The sequence below is a fragment of the Anser brachyrhynchus genome (genome assembly GCF_964034855.1).
Source record: "Anser brachyrhynchus genome assembly, chromosome: 1".
Lineage (NCBI taxonomy): Eukaryota > Metazoa > Chordata > Aves > Anseriformes > Anatidae > Anser > Anser brachyrhynchus.
In genome coordinates, this window is record NC_137694.1 from 66,853,875 (window position 1) to 66,872,581 (window position 18,707).

The 18,707-nt window shown below is 44.9% G+C and overlaps 3 protein-coding genes across 3 annotated transcripts in view; 1 reads left to right on the forward strand and 2 right to left on the reverse strand.

Moving 5' to 3' along the window:
• Positions 1-10,188, reverse strand: part of LOC308187590 (uncharacterized protein) — a 29,219-nt gene extending 19,031 nt beyond the window's left edge. The window contains exons 1-9 of the mRNA XM_080575722.1: positions 10,034-10,188; positions 9,579-9,746; positions 8,694-8,810; positions 7,351-7,428; positions 6,638-6,760; positions 6,022-6,122; positions 5,755-5,836; positions 5,133-5,216; positions 4,293-4,375 (exon numbers count right to left, since the gene is read on the reverse strand). Of these exons, the coding sequence (XP_080431848.1) occupies positions 4,293-4,375; positions 5,133-5,216; positions 5,755-5,836; positions 6,022-6,122; positions 6,638-6,760; positions 7,351-7,428; positions 8,694-8,810; positions 9,579-9,746; positions 10,034-10,096 (899 nt within the window). The 5' untranslated portion in view covers positions 10,097-10,188. The remainder of the gene's footprint in view (positions 1-4,292; positions 4,376-5,132; positions 5,217-5,754; positions 5,837-6,021; positions 6,123-6,637; positions 6,761-7,350; positions 7,429-8,693; positions 8,811-9,578; positions 9,747-10,033) is intronic.
• BPGM (bisphosphoglycerate mutase) overlaps positions 9,784-18,707 on the forward strand; it is a 35,894-nt gene continuing 26,970 nt past the window's right edge. The window contains exon 1 of the mRNA XM_080600519.1: positions 9,784-9,807. The gene's annotated coding sequence lies outside the window, so the exon portion shown is untranslated. The remainder of the gene's footprint in view (positions 9,808-18,707) is intronic.
• Positions 12,171-18,440, reverse strand: LOC308198284 (aldo-keto reductase family 1 member B10-like). The gene is made up of 11 exons (XM_080600493.1): positions 18,309-18,440; positions 18,023-18,209; positions 17,464-17,631; positions 16,824-16,940; positions 15,480-15,557; positions 14,719-14,841; positions 14,142-14,248; positions 13,897-13,978; positions 13,618-13,701; positions 13,065-13,147; positions 12,171-12,610 (listed from the first exon to the last, which is right to left on the reverse strand). Exons 2-11 carry the CDS (start codon positions 18,086-18,088, stop codon positions 12,568-12,570), a joined length of 951 nt encoding a protein of 316 aa, XP_080456619.1. The 5' UTR covers positions 18,089-18,209; positions 18,309-18,440; the 3' UTR covers positions 12,171-12,567.

Sequence of the window (18,707 nt, forward strand, 5' to 3'; positions counted from 1 at the left end):
ATAACAGTATGCCATTCCGTTGAAGGTGTCACAGCACAGTGAGGAAAACAAACATTTACCTGCAGGATCCACTAGATAGTCCAGGATGTTACATTAGGGCTGCCTGGAAGGCTTTGCTCCTTGCTCACACTTGGAGAATTTAGTCAGGTATTTAGTCCATTAATCCATTTAGTCAGAATTGAGTCCATTATTTGGGAGTATAATATTGCATTTTTCTCTGGGTGCCTCTCCCACAGCAGATGTCCAGGTTCTTTGCAGCGTCGTGCTTTTTGCTCCACTTACCTGAGGGCAGACATGCCAATTGGTTGTCTCTTTAACCTTCTTCCTGGTTTGTGTCAGCACCACAGCCATCCCCAGCAGGATGCGATGTGTTTCAGTTGTATTAGAAAAGTTATATAATGCCGTGTTTACCTTTCCATTTTCCGGATTCCTTCTCTGTAAATGTGCTCAGTGTGTGCTCAGTCTCTTGGGGTTTGGTTCAGGGGTCAGTGAAATCAATGGAAAGCTTGCAGTTAGCCTGAGCCTGTTCCTCAGTTCCACCAACAGTATTAAAAGCAAGCTGTTTGCACAAGAGTGAGAACTGCCAGGGAGGTGGGCTAACTGGTGTTAGCTGGGCTCGAAGAGAACAATTTTCCATGCCTGACCTCTGGCTTGACCTTAGTTATTGGCAGGAGTTATATGGACTTGTCCTGACAAAGATCATCTCCCTCCAGAGAAGTCACCCTAGTTTGAAACTTCAAAATGAGCATCCATATCTTTAACAGGCAATCCCTTTTTTTGCTGATGAATGCTAATTTTTACATAGCAAAAAAATTTTTGAAAACGACATGTTATGCCATGCCTGTGATTTGCTGAGAGCAGCCTAAAGACCAGCTGAAGTACCAGTTTGCCTCTGAATGCTTGAACTAGTGGTATTTTGCCGGGGATTTGTTAGTACCAGCAGTGTCACGCTTCAGTGCCAGGTGTAGGAACTCTTGGTGTAGCAACTGCCAGAGTCAGTCAAATTTTGTACGGGGGCAGTACCAAAGTGAACTGGTGATGCCAAAGAGACAGATGATGAGACTAGGTGGAGAGCACAGATGGAAAATAAAATTTGATCTTCCTCTTATCTTCTCTTGAGATTTTTGTCTTGCTTCCTCTGCAGGCAGTTGATGTTCTGCATAGGCTGGTGCTTGGTTTTCCTCAATCATTTTTTGAATGAGAGACGTCTCAGCCATTTAACAGAGGATTTGAGGCAGAAGATTTGCCATTTTGCATTGCTGTTTGGGGCTATTGGTGTGGGACCTCATCATGCCAAGACATGTGAGCCATCAGGTCTTTCTCTTGGCATGGCTGGGGCTGTCAGACAGCGGTAGGGACTTTGGGAGAGAAGTACGGCACATGTCACTGTGTATCAGCTGGCCTGGGAAATCATGCAAACTGCATGCTTGGTAAAATGCCCAAGGGTTCCTTACAATGAATGCTGGAGATAAGGAAGTCTGTGTGCGTGTGAGGAAGGATCTGATCTGATCAAGTGCAGTTTTGTACTGAAGCAGGGTGCTTATTCAAGTTTGCTGACATTTGGATTCAATAATCCTAAACTACCAAAAATCATAGTTTCAGGAGATGAGCAGTGGTTCATATCAGAGAAGAGCAAGAATCAAGATGACAGAAGCAGGCAAGTCCCTGTAATCTTTACTGACAGGAAGGCTGCCGGCTTTGCTCCTGCCCTGTAATAGCAGAGACATGCAAGTCTCTTCCAAGGGCTGGCTGCCCTCTGATGGCTGTAGAGAAAAGCACCTTGTGGTTTTACTGATGGAAAGTGGCCCAGGGAGAATTCACGCCCATTAAGTGCAGCTGGCTACAGCTGACCACCTCTGTCCACAGGACAGTGTGGAGTGTTTCATATGTGGAAGAGTTTAAATAAGTGAAAAACAACCCCAAAAAAACAAAAGGGCATTGCCCCATTTTGAGTTCTTTTGTTCCTAAGTAATATTAAGATTCACGTTCTTTTGGAAGTATTGGTTATATTAACCTTTATAAAAAGCAGCATTTTTTTCTTATCACCTTGTTCTTTATTAGTTGTTTCAACTAGCTAGGAAGTTTCCAGACCACTGCACCACTCAAACTTCATAAGCTTTTGTGAAATTGTACACCAGGATCTGGGATCGGAGCGCAGCAGTTGTCCTGCAGCTGCCCTGTGTCCGCCAGCCCACAGCATGCCACAGCCACAGACCCCTGAAGTGCCATACTGTTGAAACACCTGCTAGCACTGAGATGTCCTCCTTTCCTTCATCCTCCACGAGGGACAGGCTTTTTCAAGGAAACCCTTGCTCATGTGCATAAATGAGTTACAGTTAAATCAGGTCTGTCTGTTACCATGCCAGTGTAGCCTGGAGGGAACATGATACTCACTTCAGTGGAGTGCATCAGGCTCTGAGCAGCTGCTCAGCATCAACACTTCACTCCACCTTGAAACCTCTACCTCTATGCAGTGTTAGACATCAGCATAATGCTGCCTCCTCTGTTTCTCTCTTCTCCCTCCCTCACTGTTACTCGTTATAGGAAGTGTCAGCACAGGCTACCAAACAAATCAGTCTGCAGCAGTACCACCATACAGCCTTCCAGGTTTTGGTCTCCTGTTGCTTCTTGCTATACAGCCCATACTAAGGCACGTCATACTCTACTGATCTTGTCCGCATTGTTCTGTCAACCAAAGCTTATTATACTGAGCCACTCAAATCTTGATCAAGGTAAGATCCTGGAGCTCCAATGACATAGTTTAAAATGTGTAATTGTTTCATATGGCAAACCACTGCCCTTGCATGAAAAAAAAATATCAATTTTTCATGTTAGACAAGAGCTCCCAAACCATCAGTAATCTGTAATCTTTTTTTATTTTAATTTTGGATAGTATACAAATCCAAATGTGATAGTACACAAATCCAATCAGTGTTCAGTTTTGGCCTGTAAAGGATGTGACTGCAATACAGCCAGTATAAACTGGTATGCATCTGTAGGTCCAGACATTTTTCCTATTTATTCTTCTTTTCAAAGAGCTTTGGACTGTGCTCTGCAAGTGAAGTTAATCATTGTCTTTCATCTTCAGGCAATGATTACATAGTTCATTCTTTCAGGATACATCTTTCTTCTGTGCTCACATATCCCCACCCTACAAGGTTAAGTAGTGTTGAAACTAGACAGGATTAAAAAAAATAAAATAAAATCAACTGCTAGTTCATTCTTAATGTTTTCTGCTTTGCTATTTCAGCCAGGTAAACACACTTATCTAATGAGTAGAGAATTATCACAGACAGTTATTATAGCCCGTATTTTGTTCTTTAGAACAATTTTACTATCTTCTTCTACCAAAGAAGAAAATCCCAAACAGTCACTGAATATATATACTGTCTTTGCTGACAGGTCAGATACAGTGTGTAAGCTACATAGTGGACCACCCCAGGTAGTGGTAGAAGCTTGTTAGGCCCCCTCCTGCAGGCAGGAGGACAGGATAAAACTATCTTCAGTATTCAGCATGGAAAGGGTACTCCTTGTGATTTTTGCACCTGAAGGAAAACAAACGATGAAAAATTACTTTCAAGGATAAAATAAATGTTGTACAAAACTACAGCAGATGTGTCACTTGTTGTGCAACAGCAGAATTAATTTGAGTGTCTTCTGCTTTTACCAGTGTGCAAGTGGCACACAAACAACATATGCAAGTCTTTTCCTGTTATTCAGGCAGTGAGCATTTAGAAGTCCTGGAACCAAGTCACTTCTAGATTAAAAAAAAACAAAGTTCACACTGCTTACAGATAAGACAGCAGTTTGTGGCCTTTCAACCAAGGCCTTGTCTGGATATAAGTTTCCATGGTGCACATCTGCAAGCAGCAGCTCATACTGCAGTTTAGATAGTCATTCCCTCCCCCAACCACCTATGAAAAGCTGACATCAGTTTACCATGATCTCAACAATAGAAAAATCATCATGAGTTTAAAACTGCCTAATGCTCACTTCTCTAATACAGAAATAGCCAAAGTTATTAACTAGAACCTTCCTTCTAGAATTCCAGTTACACACTTCCTGGAGAAAGAAGTCACAAGTACATACTATGACTTAGGCTTATCCTTCAGGCAATACAGTGAAGATATAAAGCTACTAAGATGCTAAATAACAGATGCTTAGTCTCCCTTATGATTTCAGATTTCAAAAACATGCTCAATTTAAACAATTACACAAGCACCTGTGAGTTCAGAATAAAGGGTATTGAAAGGAGTTTGAAAGGAGCTCGAAGGAGACAATCTGTCACTTACATGACCATTTCGCATATTCTCCAGTTTCTGTTTAAGCTGAGAATGGTTGCCATCTCCTCTTTAGTCAATTCAAAGTCAAACACCTAACAAGGAAAAACAGCTGGAAATCACTTCTTTGAACAAATCAGATCGGAAGCAAGATTCACGAAGTTAAAGAACAAGTCCACAGGGGAAGGGTTGTTAGAAATGGCTTCACAAGTGTGGGGAAAAGGAATTCTCTTTGCATTTTCAAGACAGAAGGGAAAACAAAAAAACGTAAGTTGCAGTTACATGCATCAGCTGTTCCAAGCAGCTTGGTGTGCACTTGGTGTTGCAGGATGCTTCTACTTGTGGGTTGCATTTCTCTCCAATTCCAAAGAAACATCTGGAAGACTTCCATGTTCCAATATATCCAGCTATGTTTCTTTTGAAATCCTGACGTCCAACATCAGGAAGACACCACTGACCTAGCAGTGAGAGGAGCAGTGTGCTTTACTGACACCAGTATTCTTGACACTGCTTATATTATACAAAACTTTTTTGGCATGCTACTGCACTTGGGCTCCAAGCAAGCCCTGATGCCAATTCACCTACAGTCTGCAGAATAGGAGACTGCATGTCAAGGTTTTCAGCACGCTGTTTCCAAGACCTCCATCAACCTCTCTTCACCAATTGCACTCTTCATTTTAGCTCTAGTTCAGCCCTCAGCAGAGTATAGGTAAACATGCAGAGAGAAAAAGCCCAGTCCTCTTGTTTGAGGAGGTCAGCTTGGGGAAACTAAGAAAGGATCCCTGCTCAATCTGCAGGGGGAAGGGATGCCATCCGTGCAGGGCAGCACCCAGGCCACTTGTAATCACCCACCTTGAAGTTCTCCACAATGCGCTGGGGGGTGACGGACTTGGGAATAACAACCACATTTCTCTGGATCTGGAAGCGAAGGAGAACCTGCAAGAAGAGACCACTGAGTCAGAGAGAAGGCAGCTCCAGAGAAGGCAGCTCCTGTTGCCACAGAAGCTTAGCCTGTTCAACAGCTGCTTGCCCGAGCGATGGCTACTTTCACAGAGCTGCATTTCAAATCACTCCTGTCTCTGTGGCCTAGGCAGCACTTCCTAACAAGCAAAGAGGGAAATGGTGGAGCCCCACAGGGGAAGCCTCCTTTCCCATCCAGCTTTGGGACAGTCAATTCCTTTTCTTACCTTGTGGACTTTCAGCAACCTATATAAGGCTTTCATTATCTGTAACAGGACTTGAGAGTGGAAGTAACACCTTAAGAGGGCTCAAAAATCTTTCTTGTTGAGAGACAAAGATCTCTTTAAAGCATATGCAGGTTGCTTACTATGCAGCCTGCAATATTGCTCATTAACACTACAGAAGACATCCATAGTTCACAGGGAACATACACAGCCTCTGTAGCCTCTCTTGAGGTCTCTCTTCGTTAAGAATTGTTACAGGAAGCAGTAGCCACTGTCTAGCACCTACTTACCTGTGCCGGAGTTTTGTTGTGCTTGGCTGCAATCTCTTTAATCTTGGGGTCATCCAGAATGGGAGGCTCCTCTGGTGTGGCCCTACAAGAGTGAATAAGTAAGAAACTGCAAAGAACCACTGCAGAGAGATTCTACCCAGCATGATTTTTTCGGGGGGAGAGAGATGTGTAATTGTTAGATGTGTGTATGTACACATACATGCACCATAACTCTTCCAATTAATCTGAATGATTTGAACCAAGAACACACTAACATTTATAAGTTACCTGTCAGGGCGCCCAAGGGGACAGTATGCTGTCACAGTGATCCCCTTGGATTGGCAATAGTTGATAAGCTTCTCCTGGGAAAGGTATGGGTGACTCTCAATCTGCCAACACAGGAGCACAGACCAACAGTTGCAGAACTACTGTTATGTCCCCAGTACTCCAGCGACTTTTCTGAACCTTAACTTCTCATTTACAGGCTGCCTGCATCTTACCCTGCAGGTGGTCTGTGTGATAATAGAAGCCTCTAATTCTATAGGGCACCAACATTTACACTGAGTCCTTATTTACTTTTTGGATTTTGTTCAGAGGTTTCACAAATATTGATTAGTCACAGAATACCTCTCGTCTGGGTTCTTTATCCTCCCAGAAATAATGTTTCACAAGGAAAACAAGGAAATACTCCAACTTTCTTAAAAGTGGATTAGCAAGGTGAGGAAGAAGAGTATTCCAGTTCTTTTCATACCCAGAAATATTCATAGAGTAGGATTTAAAGTACATGCTGCGTCCACTTTGTTCTCCCTTTTTGTCATATCTTTGTTCAACTGTAATCAGATCTTTATAATCCATGAATTATAATCCCTGAAAACTAGTCACCTGAGGTTGCTTAGAAGCTTACCTGGTTGTTTGCAGGCTTGTATTTCAGTCCTGGCTTGTTCAAGACTCTTTCAGTTTGCTCACGGTTAAAGTTGGAGATGCCAATGGCTTTAACCAGACCAGCATCCACCAGCTCTTCCATGGCCTAACAGAAAGAGGAATAAAGTCATTATTCAGGTTTCAAGACAAGGCCTGAATACATTCTTCCTGATGTTCCTTCTTGCTTCTCATGAAGGGCAAAAAAAGAACTGCTTGAAGGGCAAAAAAGAACTGCTTGAGCTTGCCAAACTTGATTCTCTTGGGGAAGTGTAGGTACCGGTAATATTTGCACCATGTCCTCCTGCACCCAGCCCCAAATCTCATTTGGGAAGACTGAGAAATTCACTCTGAGTTCCACAAGGAAAAGCACACCCCTAGTCTACAATCCACTACTGTGGCAGCACTGGAGGCCTATGCTGTAGGATGATGGCAGGATCACAAACTATAGTCTTCATTTCTTCAGAATGTATTTGAGCAGTTCAAGAATTGCATGAGAATAATCGTACAATTGTTATGGCCAAGCAAAGAACTTTTTCTGACCTCAGCCTGCTCTGCAGCTCCCATGAAAGTAATTTCAATGTACTTCTGTAAACTCTTTCCAACTAATTCTGCATCCACGCACTAACTATTCTGTGACTACTGAATTAACACTGCTGAGGACAGCAGACGTGATTCTGACACTGTGGCTGTGCTTACCTCCCACGTATGCAGAATATCAGCATTGCTGGGTATAGACATGCCTTTGTCATCTGTAGGAAACAGCTCCTCTCCTGCCTGTTAGAGAGGAAGAAAATGCTTGAAAATCTGTTGACAAGTTTGCCTAATACCATAAGAGCTCAGGATCATGATAGCTTAAACTTCCAGTGCGGGTAAGAATATTAATTCTTGTCTATAATCATTTCTTCCTGCTTGAGAAAGTGAGGAATTTAAGGTATGCTTGCCCAGCAACTACGCTAATCAAGGCAGATATTTCTGCTGGGCCTCTCAAAATGATGACTCACCCAAATACCTGCAGGGAAAGAAACCACTCAGAACTATGGGCTAGAGCATCATACATGGTCACTTCATGAACTGTTCGTTTTCACCTGTTAGGAAGATTTATTTTTCTTCCAGAAGGGCATCAGCTGGGGCCTAGTTAGGTACTGAGCACATGTAGCTTTGGTCTCTACTGAATTAGATATGTTGAAAAGAGGTATTATGTACTGTGACAGTTATTCTGTAGCAAAGCTCAGTGTAAAGCTGCTAATGCCGGAAAGTTAGAAAAGCCTTTGTGTACAAATTACGTAAAAACACCTAGGCAGAACTGTGTTTCACAACTGAGTTTGCTGCTGCCATGAGACAGCTTCACTTTCATGGCTTTGTTGACAAAGCTAAAATGGAATATGAAATGAAGTTGAGCAATTCCAAAGCAACAGGTAGGACGGAGGCTATTCACACTGTAGCAGGAAGGAAAAGCTAAGATTAGAAATAATTAAATTGAGACATCTACTGCTTTGGTTATCTGAAAAACTTGGCTGCCCCCCCCCCCCCCCACTGAAGTCTCATCTTTTGAAACACAAGGTTTGTGGAACAACACTAGGGCTCCCAGAGCAAAGGTCAACACAATCTATACTGTACTACGGACTCGGTGGTTAAAGACAGAAATGGAGAACAGAAACATTGTTTTGCTCCAATTCTGTAACATGCATTGTAAAGAATTTGTCAGGCAGCAAAATGTAGCCTCCCTTCCACAAAATATGATTTTCAGAGTATACTTGGGAATTGTAAAAAGAAAAAAGGGAGAAAAGCACAGCTTATGCATGCAGCTGGGAGACATGCCCTAGTTTTCAGGTCTGTGATTCCTAGGGTGACAGGGGTATGCAAGCAGCAGTCTTAGAGATAGAGATCAGGAGCCCAGCTCACATGGCCAGAGTAGAGGTGAGCACCGGAGCAGTAGTGGTACATGCAACAGACACTTAGTGAGAGCAATTATTGGGCTATAAAGCCATATAGGTCTTCAAAAACACCAGTCACGAAAAAGCACCCTACTATTACTGTACCTTCAACCCAAAAGGCCAGTGCATGAGGTAGAGATCCAGGTAATCCAGTTTCAGGTCAGCGAGAGTCTTCTGGCAAGCTCCTTTCACCAGATGTTTTTCAAAAAACGTACACCACAGCTGGAGACAAAAAGCCAAGCCACGCCATGAGCTGCTGGGTTAAAGCCCTCTGATGCCCTGCACAAGAGAAAAGCACTCCTTCTTTGGGAGGCAATGTGGAATTAAAGCTACCTATTGCTCTTCAGATAGGGCTTGCCCTGTGAGCAGGACTAGACCATAACAGTAAGGGCAGCACGTACAGTGGCACCACATGTAACTGAATAGGGTCACAGGCAAGGAAACCTCTGTTTCTATTAGAGAAGACACTATTTATGCCATCCCCTTTTAGGCAAGGTCTGCCTTTACAGTAGGAGGCTTTTAAATGAAGGCAGGTATCTGTCAGACCTGACTGTGCATGAAACTCCTGCATCAGTATCAGGTAATGCCATGAAAATGCAGAAAAGCCACAAAGATGGAACCAACTCTACCCAGATAAGAAAGTGACTTCAAATCCAGCTAAGTTTCCCATTTTCCTTGATAACCATGGGAAATAAAACCCAGCAATCACACCTTCCTCGGGACGCGTGCAGAAGAGATTACATTGTCCGAAACCTCAGCAAGGTGCCATTGCCACATTGGTTCTGCCAATCCAATGGCTGCAACAAAAACCCACGGCCAGCGGGCAGCAGAGACTCAAGCGACATCGCTGTGGTGGTGGTGATGGGGTGGAACGAGAAGTGGTACTGGGAGCCCGACCACAATTCAGTAAGGGGTCTCCAAGCCTTTGGTCTCCTACCATAAGGATGCCACGGGTGAAGGGGGCCTGCCCCAAGGCCCCCAGGCCCCTACCTTGCTGACCACGAAGAGCTCCTCTCGTTTCACAGCCCCTTCCTTGATTTTCTGCTGGATCCCGTCCCCAACTTCGTTCTCGTTCTGGTACACGTAAGCGCAGTCGAAGTGGCGGTACCCAGCGTCGATAGCGGCCATCACCGCAGCTGCCACCTTCCCTGGCGGGGACTGAAGGGGAAGGAGAGCACCTGAGGAATGTCCACCAGCACACACACAGGCCTTGCTCCCGGTAAGTCAGAAACCCAGGCAGCCATCCCACCAACCCCACCCCCCAACCTCCCTTACCCCCCCCAAATAAACCCCACTCGCCCACCCCCCAGAAATCCAAGGCCACGACGAGAAACAAGCAGACAGCCGCCTTCCCCCGCGGCACCCCGCAGGCCGGCAGCGGCCCGGTGCCCCCACGGCCCCCCCATTCCCTGCGGTGCCGCCCGGACCCGGTCCCCCCCGGCCACCTTCCACGTGCCCAGCCCCACGGCAGGCAGCCTGGCGGCGCCCAGCCGCGCGCAGCCCGCCATGGCCCCGGCTCCTGCACGGGCCCTTTACGGGAGGCGCCACCCCCGCGGCGGCCCGCCCCGTGAGCACGGCAGTCAGTCGGCGCCCGCGCCTCGCCCCGCTGCCAGCGCCGCCCAAGCCATTATTTATTTTATTTTATTTTATTTTATTTTATTTTATTTTATTTTATTTTATTTTATTTTATTTTATTTTATTTTATTTTATTTTATTTTATTTTATTTTATTTTATTTTATTTATTTTATTTTATTTTATTTTATTTTATTTTATTTTATTTTATTTATTTATTTTATTTTATTTTATTTTTTATTTTGTGGAGAGCATGGCTGGGAGCCTGGATTTTTCCTTTTATAATGAGATTTTTGTGCTGCCTCCTTAGCAGCCTGTCGATGTCCTCCTGCAAAGGCCGGTGCTTGGCTTTCCCCAGTGATTTCCTGAATGAGAGACATCTCTTGTTTTTTAACAGAGCGCTTTGGGCATAAAATTTGTATTTTCCATTGCTGTCTGAGCCCTGTAGGCATGGGTCTTTCCCCTGATCATGCCAGGACCCAGGACTGGTCAGCTCTCTCCCTCCTGAAGGTGTCGCTGGGGTTACCAAAGATGGCAGGCAGGCCTTTGGAAAAGAAGCGTGTGTTAAAGGGGTGCTCTCTCGCTACATGGTGTGCCTCAGCTGGATGCTTGTCAGGCAGGAACACAGACAGGAGGCTGGAGGCTGAGTGCAGTACTGAGGCTTTGGCCTCCTTCACGCACTGAGCTCAGATCAGGATCAAGCTCTGAGGCACTGCCACAAGCGTCTCAGCCTCCTGCTAGGAGGTTTGCTGAAGACTCATCCCTGATAATTCCAGTATTTGGCTATTCATCTGGTGAGCTGGTGGCAAACTGCGTACTAAAACTGAAACTCCAGAAGCGAGACTGAGCACAAGCCCTTGCTGTCTGTGGCAGACCCAGGGTAATTTGCCAGCCCTAGGCAAGCAGCTCTGCTCCTCATCCCGCAGTTCTGACACCCAGGCCTGGTTCAGCCAGGTGCCTGAACCCCTCAGGTGTGTCGTTGCCTTCAGTAGGTTCCTGTCTGTGCCCAGAGGTGAGAGAATAGACCCTACACATGAGAGCAGGGAGGCCCTTGGGTTTGGGTAGACCAGGCAGTAAATGCCTACGCTGGCCCAGGAGCATCTGGATGGGTTTGTGTGGCTGTGCTCAGCAGCGATGAATCCACAGGGAGCTGGAGCAAGAGTTTGAGCAGGAACTTTCCAAGAGAAAGAGGGTGCTTGTGAAGGGTGGTAGAAATTCCCTAAGTCTTTGGCTCCCACACCACAGTAAATATTGTACTCTGGGTTCAAAAATATGGCATATTTTTTCACAGGATGGATGTCTTTCCTCTGCCTGGAGATAGCTGAGGTTTTCATGGGCTGCTTCCTTCAGGAAGCTGAGAAACAAGGGGTCTTGGATTATATGTTTCTGAATTGAAAGTGGAAATGTGGGAGAGGTCTTCAGGTGCCTCTTTTCTCTAACAGAAGGTGTTACGATCTTCCCGCTAAACCCAGTATAGAACTTTATGGCTGTGTTTGGGCACCTGTCCAGCAGGATGCAGTGGAAAGTAAGAACAACTGACAGTAAACACTGTCCTTCAGCACCCCTCTTAAGTCAGAAATTAAAGGGGGTAAAATGTGTGCGAGACAGTGTTATTCAGGAAACCTCGACTGCTTTGACAGCTTCTAAGTGCAAGGCGAGGAGGCTGTGCAATTGATCCCTTCAGACCTACCCACAAGCAGCCCATCTCCCCTTGCCAGGAATGCTCTGGAGCAGGAGTGTGTGGTGAAACGAGGTGCCAGGCTCCATTGTCCCTGGCTTGCTGGGACCTGTGGCTCCTCATCTGTCCTCTAGGACTGGAGAGGCCAAAGAGGGCAGTGGGAGAAGGCCTGGCAAGGCTTCTGTGAGGACTGGCTGCCCGCGTGCTGTGGTCAGACCTATCTATGCATAGCCGTGGGTTGGCGGGTGAGAATAGAGCATAAACATTCATACACGGTTTATTTAACGCCAAAAAGATTTTTTTTTTCCTTGACCAGTCTTTCAGCCAGTAATGTTTTCACATTTTATTTTTATTTAAAACATGGGACACTTCTGAAGAAATGCTGGATGTGTGCTTTTTCTTGTGGTTTCTCAGCCTCTGTTTTGTGCTGGTGCAAGGCTGAAGGTACTCAGTGAATGGTGGTTCAAGCTCCTCATCTCCTGCTTAGCAGTTTTGCCCAGTCATTTCAGTAATAATCATCTCTTCTGATAAGCAGAAATTATTACATCCCACATTTTGTTCTGTAGAACACTACTCTTTCCTTCTTCCAAAAATAAACAAAATCGATGGAATAAGTATCCTTTGACTTCAGTGGCAGAAGCAAGGCAGATGCAGTAAGAAAGCTGGATACATAGCTCAGAGTTGGAGGAGACACTAGAGGTCTAGTGAAGGCCATGTTACAAACATCTTCAGTATTCTGCATTGAAAGGGTACTCCTTGTGAGTTTTGGCCCTGAAAGAAATCAAAAAGGGAAGTTTCTTTTCACGGATGAAGTAAATGTTGGAAAGAGGCGTGTTTGGTGCATGGAGGAGTGACCAAGGGAAAATCTGAATTGTGTAATTGCAGGAAGAATATGTGGAGATATGTGTCCTCATTTCTCTAATACAAACAAAGGCAAAATGCTCACCCAGCACCATATTTCGTTGTTCAAGTTACAGAGAGTCTCCTGAAAACTGAATTCAAAATGAGTATTTTGTTGTTGTTGTTTTGGTATTTGTTTTTAAAATGAACATATTAAACCTTCTCTTGAAAAATTACTTTTTGGGACAAACCAACTATGATTTGAATTAATGATTTTTTTTTTTTATTCACTGAATTTTATGCTTCCCAGTAGCTGTGACATAAACATTCTTGTAAAGGTTATTCAAAATGTAAGACTTGGAAGTAAACAATCAGTGTCACTTACAGCGCCAACCCACAGGCCCTCCAGTTCCTGTTAAAACTGAGAACAGTTGCCATCTCTTCTTTAGTCAATTCAAAATCAAATACCTAACAAGAGAAAAAGCTGAAAATCACCTCTTTGAACAAATTGAACAGTGTGAAGACAAACAAGATTAGACAGCAGATCCACTGTGGAGGTTTTCAGTCATGGATGAATGATTTAAAAGATAGAGGAACAACTTTTTTATGTACACAAGAATGATTTTACGAAGATTGTTTTTTTCTATATGAGACTTTTCTGCCATTTCACTGCTCTTGGTCTCCAAGCAAGTTCTGGTTAATCCTTAAACCACAAAGCCGCAGAATAGAAATCTTCACATAAGCCCTGTTCACCTCTTCAACTGTAGCAATAGATTAGCCCTCAGCAGAGTATAGGTAAACATGCAGAGAGAAAAAGCCCAGTTCTCTTGTTTGAGGAGGTCAGCTTGGGGAAGCTAAGAAAGGATCCCTGCTCAATCTGCAGGGGGAAGGGATGCCATCCCTGCAGGGCAGCACCCAGGCCACTTGTAATCACCCACCTTGGAGTTCTCCACAATGCGCTGGGGGGTGACGGACTTGGGAATCACAATCACATTTCTCTGGATCTGGAAGCGAATGAGAACCTGCAAGAAGAGACCACTGAGTCAGAGAGAAGGCAGCTCCAGAGAAGGCAGCTCCTGTTGCCACAGAGGCTGAGCCTGTTCAACAGCTGCTTGCCGGAGCGATGGCTACTTTCTCAGAGCTGCATTTCAAATCACTCCTGTCTCTGTGGCCTAGGTAGCACTTCCTGATAAGCAAAGAGTTCAGCACCCACCTACCTGTGCTGGTGTTTTGTTGTGCTTGGCTGCAATCTCTTTAATCTTGGGGTCATCCAGAAGGGAAGGATCCTCTGGTTTAGCCCTACACAGAGGAAAGAAAGACCAGTGGCAAGAAACCTCCATAGAAAGAGCCAACCCAGCAACAGGAATCTGTATCTTGATGAATGATTAACGGAGCTCTTGTAGTCTCAATGCTTCAAGTGTAATCCCTGCCAGCTCCCTTGCAAAATGGAAGTGAGTCTTACCATGGCCTGTCAGGAGAGCCAAGGGGACTGTATGCTGTCACAGCGATCCCTTTGGACTGGCAGTACTTGATCAGCTTCTCCTGGGTCAGGTATGGATGGCATTCGATCTGAAACACAAGAGTACAGAGATTGACAGTGGCAGAACTGTTGTAGTATTGCTGTGTGCCAAAGATTATTTTGTAATACAGCTAGAGGCTGCCTTTTGCCCTGGCTTATCACCGTTGCCAATGGTGTGGGTGATAATATGCATTCTCAGTATTGAAGGCACCTATGTTTATATGAAGTTTCTATACAGTTTGGCTGCAGGGGTTTCACAAAACATAGCTCTGGGTTCTTTATTCTTCCAGAAATAATGTTTCACAAGAAAATACTCCAGCATTTATAAACAGTGGTTCAGCAAGGTGAGAGAAAAAAAGTGAAGTATTCAAGTCCTTTTTGGACCCAGAAATATCTATAGAGCGGGATTTAGAGTTCATGCTGTGTCCACTTTGTTCTCCCTTTTTCCATATCCTCATTCAACTGATCAGATCTTCATAGTCAATGAAAAATGTTCACTTGAGGTCAGTTACCAGCTTACCTGGAGGTTTGCAGGCTTGTATTTCAGTCCTGGTTTGTTCAAGATTCGTTCAATCTGCTCATGGTTAAAGTTGGAGATGCCAATGGCTTTGACCAGACCAGCATCCACCAGCTCTTCCATGGCCTAACAGAAAGAGGAGCAAAGTCATCGCCTGGTATACAAGACATTCCTGAAGATGATTTGGTGTGGATTGTTTCCCTTTATGGAGAAGAACAAAATAACTATTTAGGCTTGCTATGTTCACTAAGGGAAGAATGGGTGGCATCTTATCCAAGCTCAAAGTGTCATTCCAATTCACACCAGATTGCATGAGGAAAAGAACAACGATATTCAGTAATCTGCTGTCGTGCAAGAACTGGAGAGTTATGCCCCAGGCTGTAGGTGAGATCACAACCTAAAATGTCTTTATTCCTGCCAAATGCTTTTGAGCGGTTCAAGAACTGTGCAAGGACTGCGGTGAAGGCAATTTTACAGTTGTTATGGTCAAGCAAAGAAGATTTTCTAACTTCAGACTGGTCTGCAGCTCCCCTCAAAGTGATTGTTTAGTTCACTGTGGATTAAGCACTTGGGTAAGGTGCTCAGAGAATAGTAGTACTGACTAAAGCATGCAAGTTTTGAAAAGCTACCTTGTATTACTTGATTTTCTTCCAAAAAAATTTACACGCATGAGATGACAGCTCAGTGACCGCTGAACGCAATGAAAATGTGGAGGAGACTGTCAAGGACAGAGAAGGCTTGACTCCTGCTGTGGCTGAACTTACCTCCCATGTCTCTAGAACATCGGAGTTGCTGGGTATACACATGCCTTTGTCATCTTGGGGAAACAGCTCCTTTCCTGCCTGTCAGTGAGGAACAAAAATGCTTGTAACAATCTCTGTTGGGAAGCTAGCTTTGTAAGGAAATCAAATAGGAATATAAGGAGTTAAACAAATAGTGCATGAAAACAAAAAAAAACAAACACCCCCCCCCCCACATTAATTCTCATCATAAGTTAATTACGTTTTCAGTCATATATTTTTAGTTTATGCAGGGTCATGGCATTTTTGCCATCATCTGATCCAATAAAGGCAGGTATTCCTGCTGGATCCATCAAAATGATGATAAATAAAATGTATGCAGGGAAGCAATTTACTCAGAACAGTATTCTGGAGCATTACATGTGTTCAGTTCATATATTGCTCCATTATTTATTGGAAATGTTTAGGAATAATAGCTTGTTTTTTCATTCTTAGAAAGGTGTATGGAGGATTGGTTTTGATCCTGCGAACCTTAAAGTTCTAAGTAGATTTGCTAAAAAGGGACTGTGCGCACAGACTTTCCATTGGGAGGCTCACTGTTTAAGTTGCTCTGTTAGGAAAATTCGAAAAGCCTGTAAGTAGACACTATGGACAGATTGTTTTGAATGATTGGAATTTTCTACTGACGCAACAATATTATGCGGGAATGCAGTTTCACTTGACTGCTTTGTCTGCATAAAGAAAACTTAAACAATATTGAGCATACGAAATGAAGCTGAAGAGCTCAGAAGCATTAGACTGAACAGAGGTTTTCATCTGGCTGTAGCAGAAAGGAGAGGGTAATGCTAGGTATATACACAAAGTGACATATCCTTTGAAGCACATGCAGTATTAAGGACTCGGTAATTAAGGACAGATATGGAAAACAGAAATACTCTTGCTCTGTGGTTCTATAACCTGCAGCAGAAATAATTTCTGTCAGGCAGCAAAGTGTAGCCTCCTTCCTGCAAAGGGTAGTTTTGAGATTAAAATACTTTGGATTTGTAAAAGGGAAAGCAGTGTAACTCATGCTTGCAGCTAGAATGTCTGACCTGAGTGCTAGGTCCACCTCTCCCAGTATCAAGAGGGCAGAGGATGCCGTGCAAGCAGCAGTCTCAGCATCAGAGTTCAAGAGCCTGTCTCAAGTGGCCAGAGTAGAGCAGAATGAAAGGCGCCAGAGCAGTGCTGGAGCATGTACACAACAGACACGTGATCTTTCTGGACTGAAACAGCAGTAGTGGTGTAAGGATGACTGGCAGTTCTGAAGTGCTCCCCCATGTGGGAAATTCAATGTAAGAAAGAAAGTCAATGGAGTTGCTGTTGCTGTACCTTTAAGCCGAGCGGCCAGTGCATGAGGTAGAGATCCAGGTAATCCAGTTTCAGGTCAGCAAGAGTCTTCTGGCAGGCTCCCTTCACCAGAGGTTTTTCAAAAAATGTGCACCACAGCTGGAGACAAAAAGCCAAGCCACACCATGAGCTGCTGGGTTAAAGCTGTTATGTGCTGTCCTGCACAGGACGGGAACACTCTGTTGTCTTTGGGAGGCCATGGGGAATTAGGACATCCTATTGCTCTTCAAAGGGGGCTTGCTCTGTGAACAGGGCTGGCCTCTGACACTGCAGGCTGTAAGTGTGTCCACTATGGCAGGACACGTGATCAGATAGGTCTGTAGTAAAACCTCTTATTATGAGATCACATTTGTGTAGAAAAAGATGGATTTGCTCAAAATAAGTTTTCTGTCAGATTTGACCATTTATACATTTCTTGTAAAAAATTCAGATGTCAAAGTCATGAAAATATAAGACAAGCCACAAAACAGTCGTTGAAATGGGCCTTAACCAAAGTAAGAGGTAACTTCACAATCCAGCGAGGTGCTTCATCCTACACTGTAAAGTTTGTTCTAATGCTTAAGCTTCCTACTCTGAAAATAGCATAGGCAAAGCATTCCCTCATTCCTGCTTTGATCCATACCTTACTGACGACGAATAAGTCTTCTCGTTTCACAGCACCTTCCTTTATTTTCTGCTGGATCGCTTCCCCGATTTCGCTCTCATTTTCATAAACATAGGCACAGTCGAAGTGGCGGTACCCAGCATCAATAGCAGCCACCACTGCAGCTTTTACCTTACCTGGTAGGGACTGAAAATAATAAAGAAATCTTAAGAATCTCAAAACAGTACCTGTTAAATATCAATTTCCTAGCAAAATAAGAATAGGAAAACCACCTTACCCTACCCTACGCAAAGCAACCCCCCCCATTTCTTTCCTTTTTTTTTTTTTCGGGTGTGTCAAGAACAGTATTCCTTTCAGAAATGGAATACCGCACAGTATTCCTTGCAGAAACATGGTCTCCTGGGCATGATGCCAACCCCCAGCCCTTTCTCCACAGCCCCACTTGCACAGGCTCAGCCCCGCAGCCAGGCAGAGCAGATGCCCCAACGCCAGGACACTGCTCCACAGCTGGACCAGGAGGAACCGAGTTTTGTGCAGGGAGCTCTGCAAAGCAGCTCCTTTTCTCCGAAGCTGTTACCTTCCAGGTGCCCAGCCCCAGGAGGGGCATCTTGGCCGCGGTGTTCAGCTGCACGTAAGTCGCCATGGCTCCGTGTGCTGCCTGGAGGTGCTGCTGCAGCTACCTCCTGCCCAGGGCCTTTAATAGTGACGGGTCCTGGCCCAGGGCGGGGGAAGACGGTGGAACTGCGCCTGCGCTCCAGGTTCTCCTGTATCCAGCAACAAGGCTGTGGTTTATTCACTGTAAACTCAACTCACCCCGGTTAATGTGCAAGCTGATATGAAATAAAAATCATTGTGGTGATCACCTCTGCAGGATGTGCTACAGCATGCTCTGCAGACCTTTCCTCCCAGTACAGTTCCTTATCAAAAGATGAGGGCTGAGGGCAGCTGTACCCTGCTCGGGTTTGTGTTTGTGCAGGGCTTGCCCCTGCCGCGCCTTGTCCCCATGCCACTGTTGCCCGTGTGTATCTCACTCTTGATACGCACGGGACTCTTGCAACACCCTTTTGAAGTTCACACTGTTGGTTACCTCACCTAGAGTGTGTTTGAGTCAGTGGCACTTCGCCCCGTGACTTGGCGTTATAGTAAAGCCAGGGGGTGCCCCCAAATGAGTCAGCAAACAGGAGTCCTGAGGCAGGGCATGAGGCCGCCTCAGCTGGGTACCACAGGCCGAGGCAGGGCCAGGCCCACCATCCACAGCCCGC